Raw genomic sequence first — 16,916 nt, forward strand, 5'->3', positions numbered from 1 at the left:
CTGTATTTAATGGCAGAAATAATGAACAAAAATGTATTTTGCACAGAAATAATGAACAGAAAATTGAGTATTGAGGTTATTAATATTTTGTGAACATTCCCTTATTCTTTATTAACAGTGGATTTTGTCAGGGATGCTGGAAACCAAAGTTTGACACTTTCTTTGAATATCAGCATCATTTAGCCAGATACCAGACAGTGCTTAAATGAGTCCATGTTTTGTTGTAAGCCTCTTTTTGTTCACTTTCTTCTTCAGTATAGATCACAGATTTTCAATTTCTTTCATGTCTGGTCTTCTTGCAGGCCATGGGAGAACAGACTGTTGAATATCTTCTGAGGTATATAATTAAAACACCAATGGTACCAACAGACCCAGACAAAATATACTTAACCATTGGAAAAATATACCAGAAGATGTGAACAATCATATTTACAGCAATAGAGACTCTGTGATTATACTGATAGTTGATATGACGAATTATATTATGTTTCAAAGAAAAACGTATTAGTCTAATAATTTGTCCACGTCTGTAAGCTTCCTTGGGGCCGTTCACAGAAAGAAAACACAATTTCATGGGAAGATTTATTGCAACAGATACAGCAATTATTTCGCTATTTTTCAACATATTCCCCACCGGAATTAAGACTTTTCCATACTGTGAAATCAACAGAGAGGTGCAGATGGCTGTCACACACTGGTTCTGATCCCAGGTGGCAGTCTTCTACAACACAGGGATACAAAAGTTGTGTAACCAGACTTATTAAAACCAGGGAAGCCTGTATGGGATGATTATTTTATTACCAATTTTTTTAAGGTGATTTCCATTTTTAAATTCAAAGTATTTCTTCACGATTTACATGTTTAAATACAAACTTTTAAGTGATATGAAGGATGTACAAAATATATAAAAAAAAATGACGTACATGAGTCCATGCATTCTCAGTACATCACTAAAATTAACCTAATCCAATCCAATCCCCTCTACTAAAGGTTAGAATGTTGTTTTTATTTATTTTTATTTGTGAACAAAGGGATCTTTTACAAGCAGTAGCTCTACTATATTGAATCAATGATTTTACTGTCTCTTTTTATGGAAGCTACATTTATGATTTCTTCCACCTACAAGTCAAACACTGGCACTGAACAGCAATGTCTGGTTCCACAAGAAACTACAGTAGCTAACTCTTAGTACACCTAGAACGACCAACACCAGAGGCATTGCACAGACAACAAAAGAAGACATGATGAAACTGTCTCACCTTCTTCCAGTTGTCGTTTTGACTGAATGACAAATGAAACGTCCTTCTTCACCACTTTTCCCTTCGTAGAAGGTCTCTCCACCTGCCAGGGGTCTGGTTTCTGAGGTACAACTGGTTTCTTGTACCCTGATGACCAAATGCTAGGATGTGAAGCCACGGGTACTTGATGCCACGAATTTGTTTTTACATTCTGTGGCTGTAACAAATGCAAATGTGTGAACAAAATAATTATTCTTCTGTTAATGTAGAGGTGTCCAAAACGAATAGAAACTCCACGTCCATTTAAAATGCAACTCATAATAAAAAATACAAGCGGAGAAAGAAGAAAAAAATACATACCTGAATTGTCAAAAAATACCAATGGTGCACTATTAGTAAGTTGTTATCCTAGTTAACTATTAAATATATTCCCAGAAATACTTATAGCAAATGAGAAAACTGTAAAAATGGGGAGCATATCTCGTTTATGGAAGAAGACATCAAACTGAATGCTTGGTGAGATAGTAACTCCACCTCTTTCTCCCAGATTACCAACAACGTGCGAATACATGAAAGAATACACACAGTGTACAAAAAGCCCTCTTACTACGTCTTAATTCTAAATATAAGCGTCCATCTTCATATGTTGCTGATTGCCCAACGCCCCTTGTATACATTTTCAGCCAGTATCCAATATTTGTGACTTGCTAAGATGTTCTCAAATTTATACTGATGATTTAGTTTCGAGTTTAAGATGTCTTAGCTTTGTTTTTTGTTTGATATTCTAAGACAGCCGTGGCAAAAATGTTATTGTGTGCCTAGCCACTGTGTAACCTGCAACGTGCATAGCATCTATGGAGGGAGGCGGACACCCAAAGGGGAAGTGAAGCAACTGTCTGACTTATTAACAGATTTTCATTTTCCTTACGTCAAGCACTTAAATATAATTTTATACAGTACAAGATTACAAACTACTTCAGTACGTGTAACGAAGAAAAAAATGAATAAGAAAACATAGGACACATTATCACAACCTAAAATTAACTGTCTTCAGAATGTCTCTGCGACAGAATTTCAAAATCAGGAATTATGTCACTTACTGCCAATCGTAGTTGATCACGAAGGTATTTGTCTGTCAGTTGTGACCTAAATTTGGTTTTTACTATTTTCATTGTTGAAAATAATTTTTCACAAACGTAAGTTGTAGCAAAATGGCTTCAACAGAGCAAGCGAAAGAACGAAGCTTCGGACATTTATTTTTTGGCAAAGATTTGAAAAGTTCAACATTTGTCGAGTCCTTATATCTAGCTTTCATTGTAACATTACATTATAAATCTGTCAGCTAACCGCATTATTCGTACATCTGTTGAAAAAGGATCGACGTACAGAGATAATAATAATAATAATAATAATAATAATAATAATAATAATAATAATAATAATAATAATAATAATAACAACACTTAACCTTCTAATGTTTCATGAGTAATGTATAGTATAATGCCGTTTTATGTTATACAACCGTTTTCCTCGTAATACTTGTGAACAAATCATACATTTAATATTCTCCTCATATTGGCAGCAAAAAAAATGCGTTCTCCCATCCTACTTTGAAACTTTCGTTTTTGTAGAGGTACATGGTTTCGAAAGAGATATTGCAACGATACGCCACTCGCAGGTCAGAGACAAATACAAATGAACCGGAGTTTGACTCCAGTGAGTGAGAGGGTGGGGGTTGGGAGAGGTAGGAAGCAAGAGAAATGCATAGTTATCACTGCGAGCCACAATGTGCTTGCAAGTCACATTTTCGCCATGGCTGTTCTAAGAGAATGAGTTCTAGTTTCCTCCTCTCTGTTACATATAAGAAAACGTGCTAGATGAAACAGATAAAGATAGACTTGAGTTACAATATGTCCAGTTCTTCTTCTTGCAGCAAAATTAGCTACCAGTCTAGGAACTTCACAACAAAAGTATTCTATCATTAGCTATGTTTTATATTAAAAATATGTCGACTTACGATCAATTGCACTTATGACAAAGGTTATTCAAATATGTAATGTACTACATTTTGAGTAACAGTCATTTGTACTGATTTTGTGCGAGATCGTGCGTATTTGCTTGGTTTCCGCACAAAACCAATCTGCGGAAAGTCTAAAATTCCACATTCAGTATTCCCAACCTAACACACATAACAATTTCCCTCTTCTTACCGCTTAAGTGACATATTGATTTTACTGCTTTAGGCTTTTAACATATTATTTTTAGAGACGTTCAATATAGTAATAATTATAAATTGGAAACTTACCACTGCAATTTCACCTAAATTGCACTGTTAATTATTGTTTTTAAATATTTGCAAAAATTAAGTAAACTCTACAACTCCACTAAAGTTACTGCATTCGTGATGCAAGTAACATTACGGAAGCCGTGAAAAAATCAACAAGATTCCAGACTCATCATAGACTGGGGGGAAAAAAAAGACAGACGTATATCACGGCCTGCTGGAGTATAGTAAACACAGAAAACATTTTAAAGGAACAATGTTGAAGATAGATATTTTTGTTTTGCAAATTTGCCGTTATTGAACAGAAACCAAGATGGAGATTTCATTGCAACTAATTAGAAATTCCTCTTTCAGATATGTAATAAACGATCTTCGCACAAAATAATGTACGATACACGAGCGGTATGTTTTCTTTCAATTCTCGGAAATTAAAAAAGCTCAACTACGTTTCGCTTTTTCTCGAACATGAAAACTTCAACATACCGCTCTTGTAACGCATATTACTATTATAGTCTCTTTCTGTTTCCATAGCAACAACATCTGTCCCTCTTTGAATATCATGACATCCATCATGTATCTTCTTTCATAATACAAAGCATGAGCCACTAGAAATACAATTAACAGATAAATTATACTTGTAGAGTCTCACCTGCTGGGTGACATGTGGGTCAAAATTATCCACTTTCTTCAAGGTGAAGGGATCAAGGTTGCCAAGTGCAAGCTGGTAGGCAGTGTCATTCGGTAGCATTTTGCCTGCATATTCTGTGACTTGCAAAGAGTCAGGGGGCTCATTGAGGTGCACCAGGCGCTGTTTCTGCGGGTCAAACACTACTTGGTACCTGAATGTGGCATCTGCCAACACGAATTGGTCACGGTACTCTTCAGTCACTGTTAACGACTTCATGTTAAGGTGTCCTGGCAGTCGCGTTAGAGCCTGGAACAGACAAGCACAATTTGTGAAATAAGTCGTGTTAAAATTGGCACAAATTAAGCCTCAAGCTATGAGGTGGGACTTTCCTCACATACTTCTGTCTCCTCCCTGAATGCATTTTCCCACTTGCACATAACCGGTTTACTGAAGCCAGTACATCCCGAGACAAAGCATATGTAGCTTCGAATTTCCATAAATTCCAAAGTGAACTGCATCTTAACAATGAACACATGCTATATTTTCGCGTTCTTACATTTACATGTCGAACCTTTACCATGTACTTCTATTAGAAGAATGGCTTAAAGAATGGCGTATTTCTTTAAATCCAGAAAAATGTCAGTCAATAATTTTCTCTAAGTGTTTAAAAAGACCTCGTGACAAAATAAAAATATGCAATCAAGAAATTCAATACAGTGACCATGTAAAATATCTTGGTATTACTCTTGATAACAAATTGTTATGGCACAAGCACATAAAATCTGTAACAACTAAGAGCTCTCTTAGAATATCTCATCTTTACCCCCTCTTCAAATCTCCTGTTCTCAGTCTAAGAAGAAAGGTTATGCTCTACAAAATGCTGATTTTACCGATCCTAACTTACGTTGCCCCAGCTTGGTGTTATGTTCCAAAAACAGTCTTTCAACCTCTTCAAATTGTTCAAAATAAAGTGCTCCGAATAATACATAATTCAGACTGGTACACAACAAACGCACAAATACACTCTGATTTGGATATGACTTTTCTGAAAGACTCATTACGTGACCAAGTTAAGAAATTTTATAACAGTGCAAATTCAAGTGAAAATCCATTCATCAAGCGTCTTGGCCAATACAATGCAAATTTCTACAACAAACACAGAACACCAAAATCCTTTTTAAGTGAATAACATGCACTTTTCCATAACCTCTGACTTCCTAAAATCTACACTAATGTCTCTATGCCCAATTGTTTTGACAGCTGGACATGAACAATATTTGTGCATTATTATTTGAATTTACACTAAAATATGAAAAGGCAGAAAACATATTTGTTTTGGAACTTTATCAATAAATTGCTGAATGTGAAAAAAAAAAAAAAATGACGAACCTAATTTCGGAGAAAATTGATTTATAACTTATAAATCAGGTTTCATATCTCCTGGGATTTAAAATACAAACATATAAGTGTAAAAACGAATAAACGAAAAATGCATGTCCAAAATAAATTAACACGGGAAGTATAAGAATTTTGCCAGAATCTTAGAGTGAAAAAACGAATAAGTGTGAAAAATCCGTAAGTCCAAAACGTATCTATCTGCTTTATTTTATGATCCTTTGCCAACTGTGATGGTTATCTAGCATCTCAAGTGAAATGAAGGTGATAATACCAACAAAATGAGTCCAAGGTTAACACCTGAAAGTTACCCAGCATTTGCCATTAATGGGTTAGGGAAAACCCTGGACAAAACCTCAACCAGGTAATTGTCCTAACGAGGATTTGAACCTAGGCCTACTTGTTTCACGGTCATATATGCTAGCCGTTACTCCACAGCAGTGAGTTTTTTTTTTAACACTGTATGTGTTAAATAGATGTAGTTAATTAATTGTGTACTAATTTTCATGAAACATCTGTACGTATTTCGTAATAATTTCTGATATTTTTCTACCCATACACAGGCGAAATTTCATGAAAGAATGCCTTCTCCATGAGGACTTGAGCCATGGTACATTCTGTAATGTGAGTCCAGTCATGATGACTTACAGCATACGCTACGGCATAGGACATAATTTATTTATGTTACTTTAAATTAAGATACTTTAAAATAGTGTGTTCATTACTGTATTTCCATAAAAATCAATTTCTTGCAATATCACACAGCTTTGTCTTCACACTTCATATCATCAGAAAGTACACCAGACCTGGACTTGATCGCCTTCTTCATTTTCAAGGAGCCTTAACTTGTCACTGTTTGTCTTACTCTGTGAATGTCGGGATCCACTGTCCGTGTGACGAACTTGCAGGCCTTGTTGAGTCCGATGCCGGGCAGGGAGGGCAGGTAGTCGCAGCCTGACAGGATGCACATGTGCCGGAACTTGTCGAAGCTGAAGTTCTCGGGGCGCACTCCCATTGCCAGGTGTAGGCGCTCCTGCTCCACCAGCAGGCCATGGCCCCCGTGGTCCATCTTGAACAGAATCTGCAACATTTCTCTGCAGTATGACTAACAGCACTTGCCACCAGCAATTAGTTACAAATACTAGATTAATTTCTGATTATTTATTAAGCTTGCCATTAGATTAGGGCGACCTGACATCCCACTTTCAACAGGATTGCCCCCTTTTTAACTGTCTGTCCCATTGTCTCAACAAAAATATAAAGGAACGTATATTGTCCCATTTTTTATTCACTGGATGAACTTAAAAAAATGCATCTGCTGGATTGTCTATCAAGTAAAATTAGAAGCAGAAAAGACCAAGAATTTCAAATACTTAGGCCCGGTTTCTTCAACCTTTGTTAAATTATAACAGTGTGTTATTCCATTTTAACTGTAAACTTAACAGTTGAAGCATTTCTTCAACTACTGTTAGTACTAACAGGCTGTTAAAACCTATGTTAATTTAACTGCCCAATTTCATGCAGTTAAATCATTTAACTCTCTGTTAGCATAGAAGTATCCAATATGGCTGGTGCATTAGATGCTGAACTTATATATCTGGATTATTTAGAAAATGATATCCATGAATACATAAACAGAGGGGATGATTTCTGTGATTTGACAGACCAGAAGTTCATACAAAGGTATAGGCTATTTTCTGCCAAGCCTCACTTTTCGCTTTCAACTTATATCCGTTTGTTTGTTTGTTCTCATTAATTGGTTTATACTGCGAAATAATTTCCAGCAGAAGGTTTCTTTCGAACGAAGAGAAATTAGTCCCACGATTTCTTTTTGTTCCAGTGTTTTCCATTTCATAACAGCAATTCCAATACGCCGCCCCACGCTATTGTGATACAGACGAGGAAAGAAGCAGAAATCAAACCTGAGAGAATAGAAAGATTTCTATCCTCTCTGAATCAAACAATGGAAACAAGCGAGAATCGCAATTGTCAGAGTTCAGAAAACAGAAGTGAGCCTATACTTGGTTATAGGTTATGGTTAAACTCTAGAATCTCTGGTCCTAACAGAGAGTTAACAAACAGAATGTTAAAATGTGAAATGTAAAGTTGAAGAAACCCAATATTTTTAACAGCAATTCATACTTTTAACTTACAGTTAATTAACGCTATGTTAGATGCAGCTTAACAAAGGTTCAAGAAAGCGGGTCTTAGACTACAAGCACTATGAACTCGAAAATGAAGAGCTATTGATTATGCCATATGAAGAAATAAGTGTCAATTTTACGTTACATTTATTGAATATTTAGAAAAAGGGTCTGCTGCTTTGAAAGTTGTGGAATGTTCCAGCTGAATTACATTAAGAGCTGCTCTAAACTGGAGGTGAATGTTACTTATGTCCCGCCCACTATAGGAGACATAGGCCAGTTTTACACTAATCCTAAACATTTAGTGTAACTTGTTGCTTGTGTAGGCAGTCTTTTACATTAGATTTGCGAAAATTTGTTTATAGCGCAACATTGGCAGTGATAAAAGTGTGAAATATTCGGGTGAAACGAGCGTTGAGCGACTTCCGCCGATTTTGGAATAGACACCGACGCACTTGAACTGCCAACATAGAAAAAAAAATCACACTCAATCGCTTTCACCTTCATCTTGACGGGATAATAAAAGCCTAAACTAACCTAACCTAAGTGTGTCGATGTCTATTCCAAAATCGGCGGAAGTCGCTCAACGCTCGTTTAACCAATATTCGTTCAGTGGGCGGTAAATACTCTACATTGACCCTGGAAGGAAATACAAGGTGGGCTAAAAGTCGCTTTCCCCAATATCCGTTCTCAGGTTTCATATTTCATCATCATCATCATCATCATATCCGTCACGTATTAGACCCTACAGGATCTGTTACGGTCTCATGCCAGCGCTTTCCTGGTCTTCCCAATTTATTTTATTTTATTTTAGTAGGTTATTTTACGACGCTTTATCATCAGCTTAGGTTATTTAGCGTCTGAATGAGATGAAGGTGATAATGCCGGTGAAATGAGTCCGGGGTCCAGCACCGAAAGTTACCCAGCATTTGCTCATCTTGGGTTGAGGGAAAACCCCAGAAAAAACCTCAACCAAGTAACGTGCCCCGACCAGGAATCGAACCCGGGCCACCTGGTTTCGCAGCCAGACGCGCTGACCGTTACTCCACCTTCCCAATTTCCTCTTTCCTCTTGGTACATAAGTAAGAATCTGTTTAGGCCATCTAGTGCGATCCATCCTTTCGACATGTTTTTTCCACTGAAGTCGATATTGTTGAACAAAATTAACTATAGGATCCATTTTGAGTTCCTGCAATATGTCCACATTTTTACGGTGTTCCAGCAAAGAGCATCCCGCTGTTCGTCTCATGAACCTCATGTCAGCTGTCATCAGCCTTTGCTCATCAGCTTTTCTGATTGTCCATGCCTCGCTACCGTAGGTGAAGACTGGTCGAGCTAGTGTTTTGTACACACAATTATACAGATGTCATAACCTGAGCAAACAAAAGCTGATGTAATGAGTGGTAAGTTGGCAACCATGTTCGTGCGTCAACTGTTTTTCTGATATCATGTCTTGAAAACAGCCCTCGTTTTGCTGATATGCAGTTGATATGACAACAGGATGATGATGATGATGATGATAATGATGATGTTACACGTAATAACCGCACATACCTTGGAGCAGCCAAACAGCACAAGATCAGAGTCCTCTGTGATCACGATGTCTGCGATGTTCTTCAGGTTGAGGTAGGCCAGCTGTGCATCTGCCTCATAGGGCGCCACAATGCAGTCCACATTGCGTCGGCGGCACTCTCGCATGAGAGCCAGCGCCATCTCATGAGTCACGTCGATGCAGCGGCGCAGGAAGTTCCTGGCCTCGTCGGTCCTGCCTGCACGCAGCAGTTCTGCTGCTCGCTTGCGACTGCTCTGTCGCGACCTGCAAGGTACACGCATTGAAGCACAAGCCCTTAAACATTATCTGTCTACACCTGACTTCATCCATTTCATAAGACTGGATGTGAGGAAATTTATTTTATGCTCGACCATGCCGAAATGTAGTAATTACACACCTGGTAGCAGCCCTTTAATGGACCTCATTAAAGTACACCTATTCATTAAAGTTCAGGTGTTCCACCAATCAGAAAACACCATTGTAGAAATATGAAAGCGCAAGTATAGATTATTCTCGGATATGCAATCGAAAGACAACTAGCGAAACGTCACGGAGACTGGAAATCCAATACTGTCGCAGAAGGTTGTGTTCTGTTACTATAATAATTAGCGTTAATTGTAAATAATATTCAAATAAATTCAATTTGTCATCTCGTTTTTCAATGTCTAAATCAATTTCAAGGTTATATCAAGATTAATGTTCATTTTACTCTCTAGATTATATCAAGGTCAATGACATTTGTTCCTCGGAAAAAATCAATACTTTCACGTCTGCGTACATCTCACAATTTACGAGATATTGCACAAAGTCAGTTCCACTCCCCAGTCAGATATGAATAATATGAATACTTGTGATTAATTTCAAGTTAGAAGTATGGTCGAGCATAAAAAGTCGTATGAAACTTGCCTATAATGGTAATTAAGACGCTCGTATGAAAATCACGAAACTCGCGTCTTAATTACTACCATTAGAGGCTAGTTGCATAATGTACTATTTCATTCCCACAAATTTCATATCAGCAACACTTTATTTCTAACATCTAATCATCGCATCCAGCTTGAGACTTGGAAGTAAGATAATGTCCTCCTAATTGGTTACTAACCAAAAAGTAGTCCAGTGGTGGGGATGTCACCTTAAGCATCTGGACCGGCTATAACACAGCATTTCCTCTCCATGTAATGAAACAGTTATATACAGGGTGATTCACGAGGATTTACCGCCACTTACGGAGCTTATTTCCGAAGACATTCTAAGCAAAAAAGTTATATAAACATTTGTCCTAATCTCAATATTTTCGAAGTTACACTAATTTTAATTTGTTTGTAAAATACCTTTTTTCTTTAGTTTTAAGGATAAAAGAATATTACAAATAGAGAATGAATTATTCAGAAATATCATTTCTTTCATTGGCTAGTGTTCTGAAGTTAAAAATGTGTTGTTAGTTGCTTTGTACAGATTTTGTTTTTCAATTTTTAACTAAAAATTACATCATTCTTACGCACTTATCACAAAAATTGTTACAAATCACACGACTTTAGGAACTCGATTCTTTACAGTTTAATTCCCCCCCCCCCCCATTGTTGGTAACTCTATAGCATCTATTAGATGCTTTATGGTTGTGCTAACAGATGGAGTTACTTCCAACAATGTGACGCTGAAACGTGTGTTCAGGTTACTGCCCAGTGACAGTCCTGATGTATTTTTTTTTATATTTGTGATGATTGGTTAATTAATATTAACCCGGCACACTCACAATCACACTCACATTCATACAAATTTCCAGATTCTAGACACCCAGGGAATTCCTCTTCTTCAAGAAAAATTCACCGAGAGCCGAACCCGGGAATCGAACCTGATCTGGAAGCCAACATGCTGACCAACAGACCACGGAGGCAGTCAAACAGTTTAATTATGCATCCTAATGTACAGTCTTCAAGAATTTACAAGAGTGGCGTGATTTGTAACAATTATTATGATAGAATTTACAAGAGTGGAGTGATTTGTAACAATTATTGTGATAAATCAATGAGAAAATGTTATTTTGTAGTTAAAAATCGAAAAAAAAAAATTCTGTACAAAACAACTATGGAATTCACAACACATTTTTAGCTTCAGAATATTAGAGAATTAAAGAAATGATAGGCCTACTCCTGAATAGTTCATTCTTTATCTGTAATATTATTTTACCCTTAAAACTCAAGAATAATGGTATTTTACAGACAATTTCGAATTAGTGTAACTCTGAAAATATTGAGATTAGGACAAATGTTTATATGACATTTTTTTGCTCAGACTGTCTTCGTAAATAAGCTCGTGAATCAGCCTGTATTTGGAAATATACTCTCAATATCCACGAAAAATATTGGCTTGCAAAATGGCTGATGTTTCAGCCGCACGTTTCCACCAAAACTTTTCAGTGTAAACAGACTTGTCTGTCTGCCAGTGTACTACCACTATGAGCCAACAGATTTTGATAGGTAGATGATGGAGTGGGGCCGGTTTGCATAGGAATGCTTGTGACTTTCGTAATCTGATTTCAAATGCTTGTATCCATCCCCATTAATAATAATAATAATAATAATAATAATAATAATAATAATAATAATAATTCTTTATTTATACTGGCAGAATTAAGGCCATAGTGCCTTCTCTTACACTCTACCAGGTCACAAAGTATACAAGCAGTTAAAATTTAACAAAAAAGAACAGAATACTAACATATTACAAAAATAATAATAATAATAATAATAATAATAATAATAATAATAATAGCATAACAAAATCGACACTAAACAACATGAAAATAATAGCATAATAGAAAAAAAAAAAAAGTAAAATACATTGGAATATAGTGAAAGCAACTCATTTAGTACAAATGGTTAATATGGAAAAACGTAAGGAAGAATATATCAAAATGGAATGTAATAAAATAATAATAAAGAAAAGAAATACGAAAATTAAATAAAATTCACAATAAAAAGGCTATGATAATAAATTCATCGGCTGATAAAGAGAACAAAAAGGGGAAAGGAAGGAAAGATAGCCTATATTTTTACAAAACTATCGCAGAGAAAAGGGCTTATAACTGAAAGCAATCTAATTCAAAAAGTGCAATTTTAATTTATTTTTGAAACTAGACAATGTCCGACAGTCTCTGACATGTTGTGGTAGAGAGTTCCAGAGATGAGCTGCAGAGACGGTGAAAGATGAAGAGTAGAAGGATGTTCTGTGTTTAGGAATGGAGAGTGTGATATGGTGTGGTGAGCGAGTATCTATCTCGTGATATGAGGACAAATGTTGAAAACGAGAAGCTAAGTAGCTAGGGTTAGAGTTTTGAAGAATATTGAAGAGTAAAGTGAGAGAGTGAATAGTTCTTCGCTCTTTGAGACGGACCCAGGACAGCATATTTAGTGAAGGTGTGATACGGTCAGATCTACGGACGTTGCAAATAAATCGAATGCATCCATTGTATAATACGTAAGGAAAAGTCCTTCGCTTTCAGCATTCACTCAGAAGCTAATCTTTCCTTGTGACAACTATTTACTTACTCTCTGCGCTTCTTTTCAGTTAGAGCTTTAGCTGGTAAGTGCTGGCCATCAAACACCAAGATAGGCTTGATGTTGTGAGACAGGAGCATGTTTATGAATTTCATACAATAGTGAACATACCTGTAAAGAAAACACAATATTATAAAATAAATTAATTTTAATTATCTGTCCTTATACTGCTTGTTTGAGGCTTGAAAGTAATGTAATTTTCCCTAAGATAGGTTACTAGCCTTATCGTTAGGTAATCCAGTAGTGGAGCTGCCACTTTTAGCCTCTGGACAGGCTTGTAATACATAAATAACTCTATATCCGAAAGAAAATTAGTTAATAATGGAGTTCGACAAGGTTGTCCACTATCACCAACTTTATTTAATATCTATATAAATGAAATTATTTTAAAATGGAACCAAATCTACACATCAGGAATCAAAATAACCAGTGCTCTAACATTAAATACCTTACTCTATGCCGATGATCAAGTCATAATTTCCAATTCAGAGGATAATTTACAAAGAGGATTATATACATTAAATAGAATATTAAAAGATTTTAGGATGGAAATTTCAGCACAAAAATCAAAAGTAATGGCATTTTTAGGACAAGACCCAGTGAGAAGTAAGATAATACACAATAACCAATGCCTCGAACAAGTGCAAAATTTCAATTATCTGGGTTGTGAAATATCTTATCAAAATGAAAAAGATGTGAACAAGAAAATTACCAAATTTACACAAATTCTAGGAATAATAAACAATATATTAAAAGCTAAATTAGTACAAAAATCTACAAGAATAAAAAAATATATAATACACTAGCATTACCCTCCCTTTTATACGGAAGCGAGATTTGGACATTAAAGAAAAAAGACATGAACAGAATCAAAGCAAAGGAAATTAAATTTTTCAGGAGGACAGCAGGATATACTCTTTTAGACCGAAAACGGAATGAAGAAATTTTAGAACAATTAGAAGTAGAGTCCAGTGGCATATACTGGTTAAAGGGTTTGGGCTACCGCTGACCCTATTATTACACAAAATATATCTAACAATTACTTTAATTTTAATTACTATGGTAAAACTAATAATACAAAATTATTACATTATGTTATATTATAAACTTTTTCTTTTGTAATTTCCTTGGGCTACCACCGGTAGCCCCGGTAGCCTGCAAAATACGCCCCTGGCAGAGTCAGTAGAAGAAAAAATCAGCAGATACAAATTCAATTAGCTGGATCATGTAAGAAGAATGGAAAATTCAAGAATCCCAAAAATTATGATGCAATATAAACCTAGAGGACATCGTCGACCAGATAGACCTTTAAGAAGACTGCTAGATGGGACCGAAACAGGTCTAGAGAGGCCTAATTCGTGAAGGATGATGATGATGATGATGAAATGAATTTTAACGAAGGAAGACGTTTTTAACTAAATGACAAGCTGAAGTATTATCGGACCCCTGAAGACAGTATCAAGTTAGACATCAATACAGTATTTTATTTATTTATCTAACACAGAGGCTGTTGAATTTATTTGGTTTGTTTCTGTCGTTACACAGTGGAGGTCTTAAGATCGCTTGTGATGGCAGATACTGCTGCTTGTGAATCACTTAGTATGACAGGACAGGAATATAAAAGAATTCTTCTAGTGTTCATTCAAAATGATTATAAAAATTCACTATTAATTGTACCTCAACACTCCAGGTACAATAAAATATAAATATAAAGGGGTTGTACAGGCTATATCTGCTCTAGTCACTGCATTCTAAAAGAACTTTTGTGACATACACTGCTTTGTTTTCCTTAGGTAAAGTTTAGGCGTACATGAAATCTCAAAATCGTCCTGCATCTTTGACACGTTCAGGAGTTAAAAACACCTTTCCTTGATACATCAAACTTTTGCAAGCTATTTATAGTCTCACAATCACAGAGGACGTCTTCTGGTGTTTTAATTAGACATATTTGACAGATATCGTCCTCGGTCTTACCCCTCTTTGCTTCTTCCATAAATGCAGTCCGAGATCCAACAGACTTGCACTGTATTATGTCTATCAATTTTGTGATTAGAATAGCCTATGTATGAATTTTGTAACTCTTTTCTAACTCCTTTTAGGTGGAACCAATAGCTCTACTAACTCACTAGGCCTAGACATCATTTAAAATTATAAACCCTGTATGAAAACATCTCGTAAAAAAAAGAAAACCTCCATAAAAACATTAAACCAGAACAAGAATATGTAGGCCTATTCCCCCTAGAGTCAATAGAAACAATATCCATAAAAAAAAAACTGTTTCACCGCCACTCATCCAATACTAAAAGAAAATTGCAAAAAATATTAATTCACTTCACAAAGATAGCAATAACATCTCATTTCAATGGAATCTATTTCAGCTTGTTACACCGAGAAATAAGAAAGTTGATGAACTCGCTGAACTCAGAACGATAATCACGATTTAAATAAGAGAAGAATGAAACTATTAAAGAATGAATGCTATGGAACAATACAACGCCAAATCCGGATTAGTCCTCTAACAGCCATTCAAGAGATCACAAGAAATAATAAACTCACGTCTTAAAATAGATAGGCTAATACAAAACCATAACCTTAAAAAAATCCGATTAATACCTTTCCCTTATACATGGAATGCAAAATTTGTGAAGTATAACACATCGGAATCTCAAGCAAATACATTTAGGCCTACTATAAAGAGAGAAGTGATATACAAAATTTATAAATACACGCTCCACTAAACAATAATTTAAAAAATGTGAATTATTGCAACATAAAATTATTTTATATTAATTAGGTTAAGTACATACTGATATCGACAATATGAATTTATATCACTTTAATAATTTGTGACAAAAAAGAATTAAAGGAAAATATATAGGCTATAACATCTTACGCATCACACGGGTCTCCTCTTGCAAGCTTTTCCACACAAGTATATGCCCCTTTATGTAACCAACAATATGCATCAATAGCCACACAGCAACCAGCGAATTGTCCTATATTGATAGAGCGTGATGCCTTTTCTAGGAATGGAATCAAACCTTGAATTCCCATTTTCTCTACTACAGTCTATTAACTTTAACAATGCAAATATTCTTCAAAATAAAAGTTCACAGCAGACTCTACATTGCATTCTTGTCAATACAACCACAACACTTCTATAACCATTCTTCTTCTCTCAAATCGATTCCAAACATCATAGTTGCCGCCAAAAGGCGCCATAACAATTGATTCCGAACGCTTAACCAACATAAAGATGTTATATGATAGAACGAAAGCATACAATCTACTTTAGAAGAGCTATAGCGGGAAAATACTTAAACTGTGAGATGAATATACATCGAATTTAATTAAGTTTACGCACAAGTATCTTTCTGGTTAAATTATTATTTTCCAGAATATCGCGCGTGTTGGTCAAAATCTTGGTTTCATGGGTTGCATATACTGATATTACAATGCTGCCAAACTCCCATCACGAATGGTGAACAGTCATTGCATTCTAAATATTAAGAAAATCGCTGGTATTATAATATCACTGTAAATTCTTGATAGCTTATGGACGAGATACTAAAAAAGCTAAAAGTACTTTATACATCCCTAATAATGTACCGATAGATGTCATTACCATCTCACTTATGGATCCAATCATACCATTTTACTTTTTATGTGATCTCTGTTTCCAATTTGCAAAACCAATATTTAATGAAAATCAATTACTCAGCAATCAAGATTCGTACAGTACAGTGTAGCGACGTTTTCCTTGTATAAGTTTCTATCTTTTAAACTATTTATTTTGACGCTGTTGTCTTAAAATCATTGACCGTAAAGGATAAAATAAATGTTAGACTATCATGCTGTCAAGGAACAGTAGGAGAGAGCGACGAAAGACGATATAAAAATGGTGACAACAATGAAAGAAATAACAAAGGCGCTCCAATCCCTCTGTCCAAAGTGATGGATGATATGCAAGTAATTCTACTATTATGAAAGTTAATTCTAACATGCATTGCAAAAGAGGCAGTTATAGCATTTACACAAAATTAATATTGCAAATAATTTAGTACATTTTGTATACAAAAAAGAAATAATAATACTTCTGTGAAATTATACAAAGCTTG

The 16,916-nt window shown here is 35.5% G+C and overlaps 1 protein-coding gene across 2 annotated transcripts in view; it reads right to left on the reverse strand.

Annotated features, from left to right (window-relative positions):
- Positions 1–16,673, reverse strand: part of tos (Exonuclease tos) — a 32,671-nt gene extending 15,998 nt beyond the window's left edge. Inside the window, exons 1-6 of one of the 2 annotated variants that reach the window (XM_069824615.1) lie at positions 16,424–16,673; positions 12,790–12,909; positions 9,244–9,505; positions 6,411–6,626; positions 4,172–4,456; positions 1,260–1,455 (exon numbers count right to left, since the gene is read on the reverse strand). In XM_069824615.1, coding sequence (XP_069680716.1) covers positions 1,260–1,455; positions 4,172–4,456; positions 6,411–6,626; positions 9,244–9,505; positions 12,790–12,893 — 1,063 coding nt within the window. In that variant the 5' untranslated portion in view covers positions 12,894–12,909; positions 16,424–16,673. Of the gene's footprint in view, positions 1–1,259; positions 1,456–4,171; positions 4,457–6,410; positions 6,627–9,243; positions 9,506–12,789; positions 12,910–15,691; positions 16,018–16,423 lie in introns of those variants that run through there. The other variant, XM_069824614.1, reaches the window with a different exon arrangement.
- Between the last annotated feature and the right edge of the window lie 243 nt (positions 16,674–16,916).

Source organism: Periplaneta americana, chromosome 4 (assembly GCF_040183065.1).
Source record: "Periplaneta americana isolate PAMFEO1 chromosome 4, P.americana_PAMFEO1_priV1, whole genome shotgun sequence".
NCBI lineage: Eukaryota > Metazoa > Arthropoda > Insecta > Blattodea > Blattidae > Periplaneta > Periplaneta americana.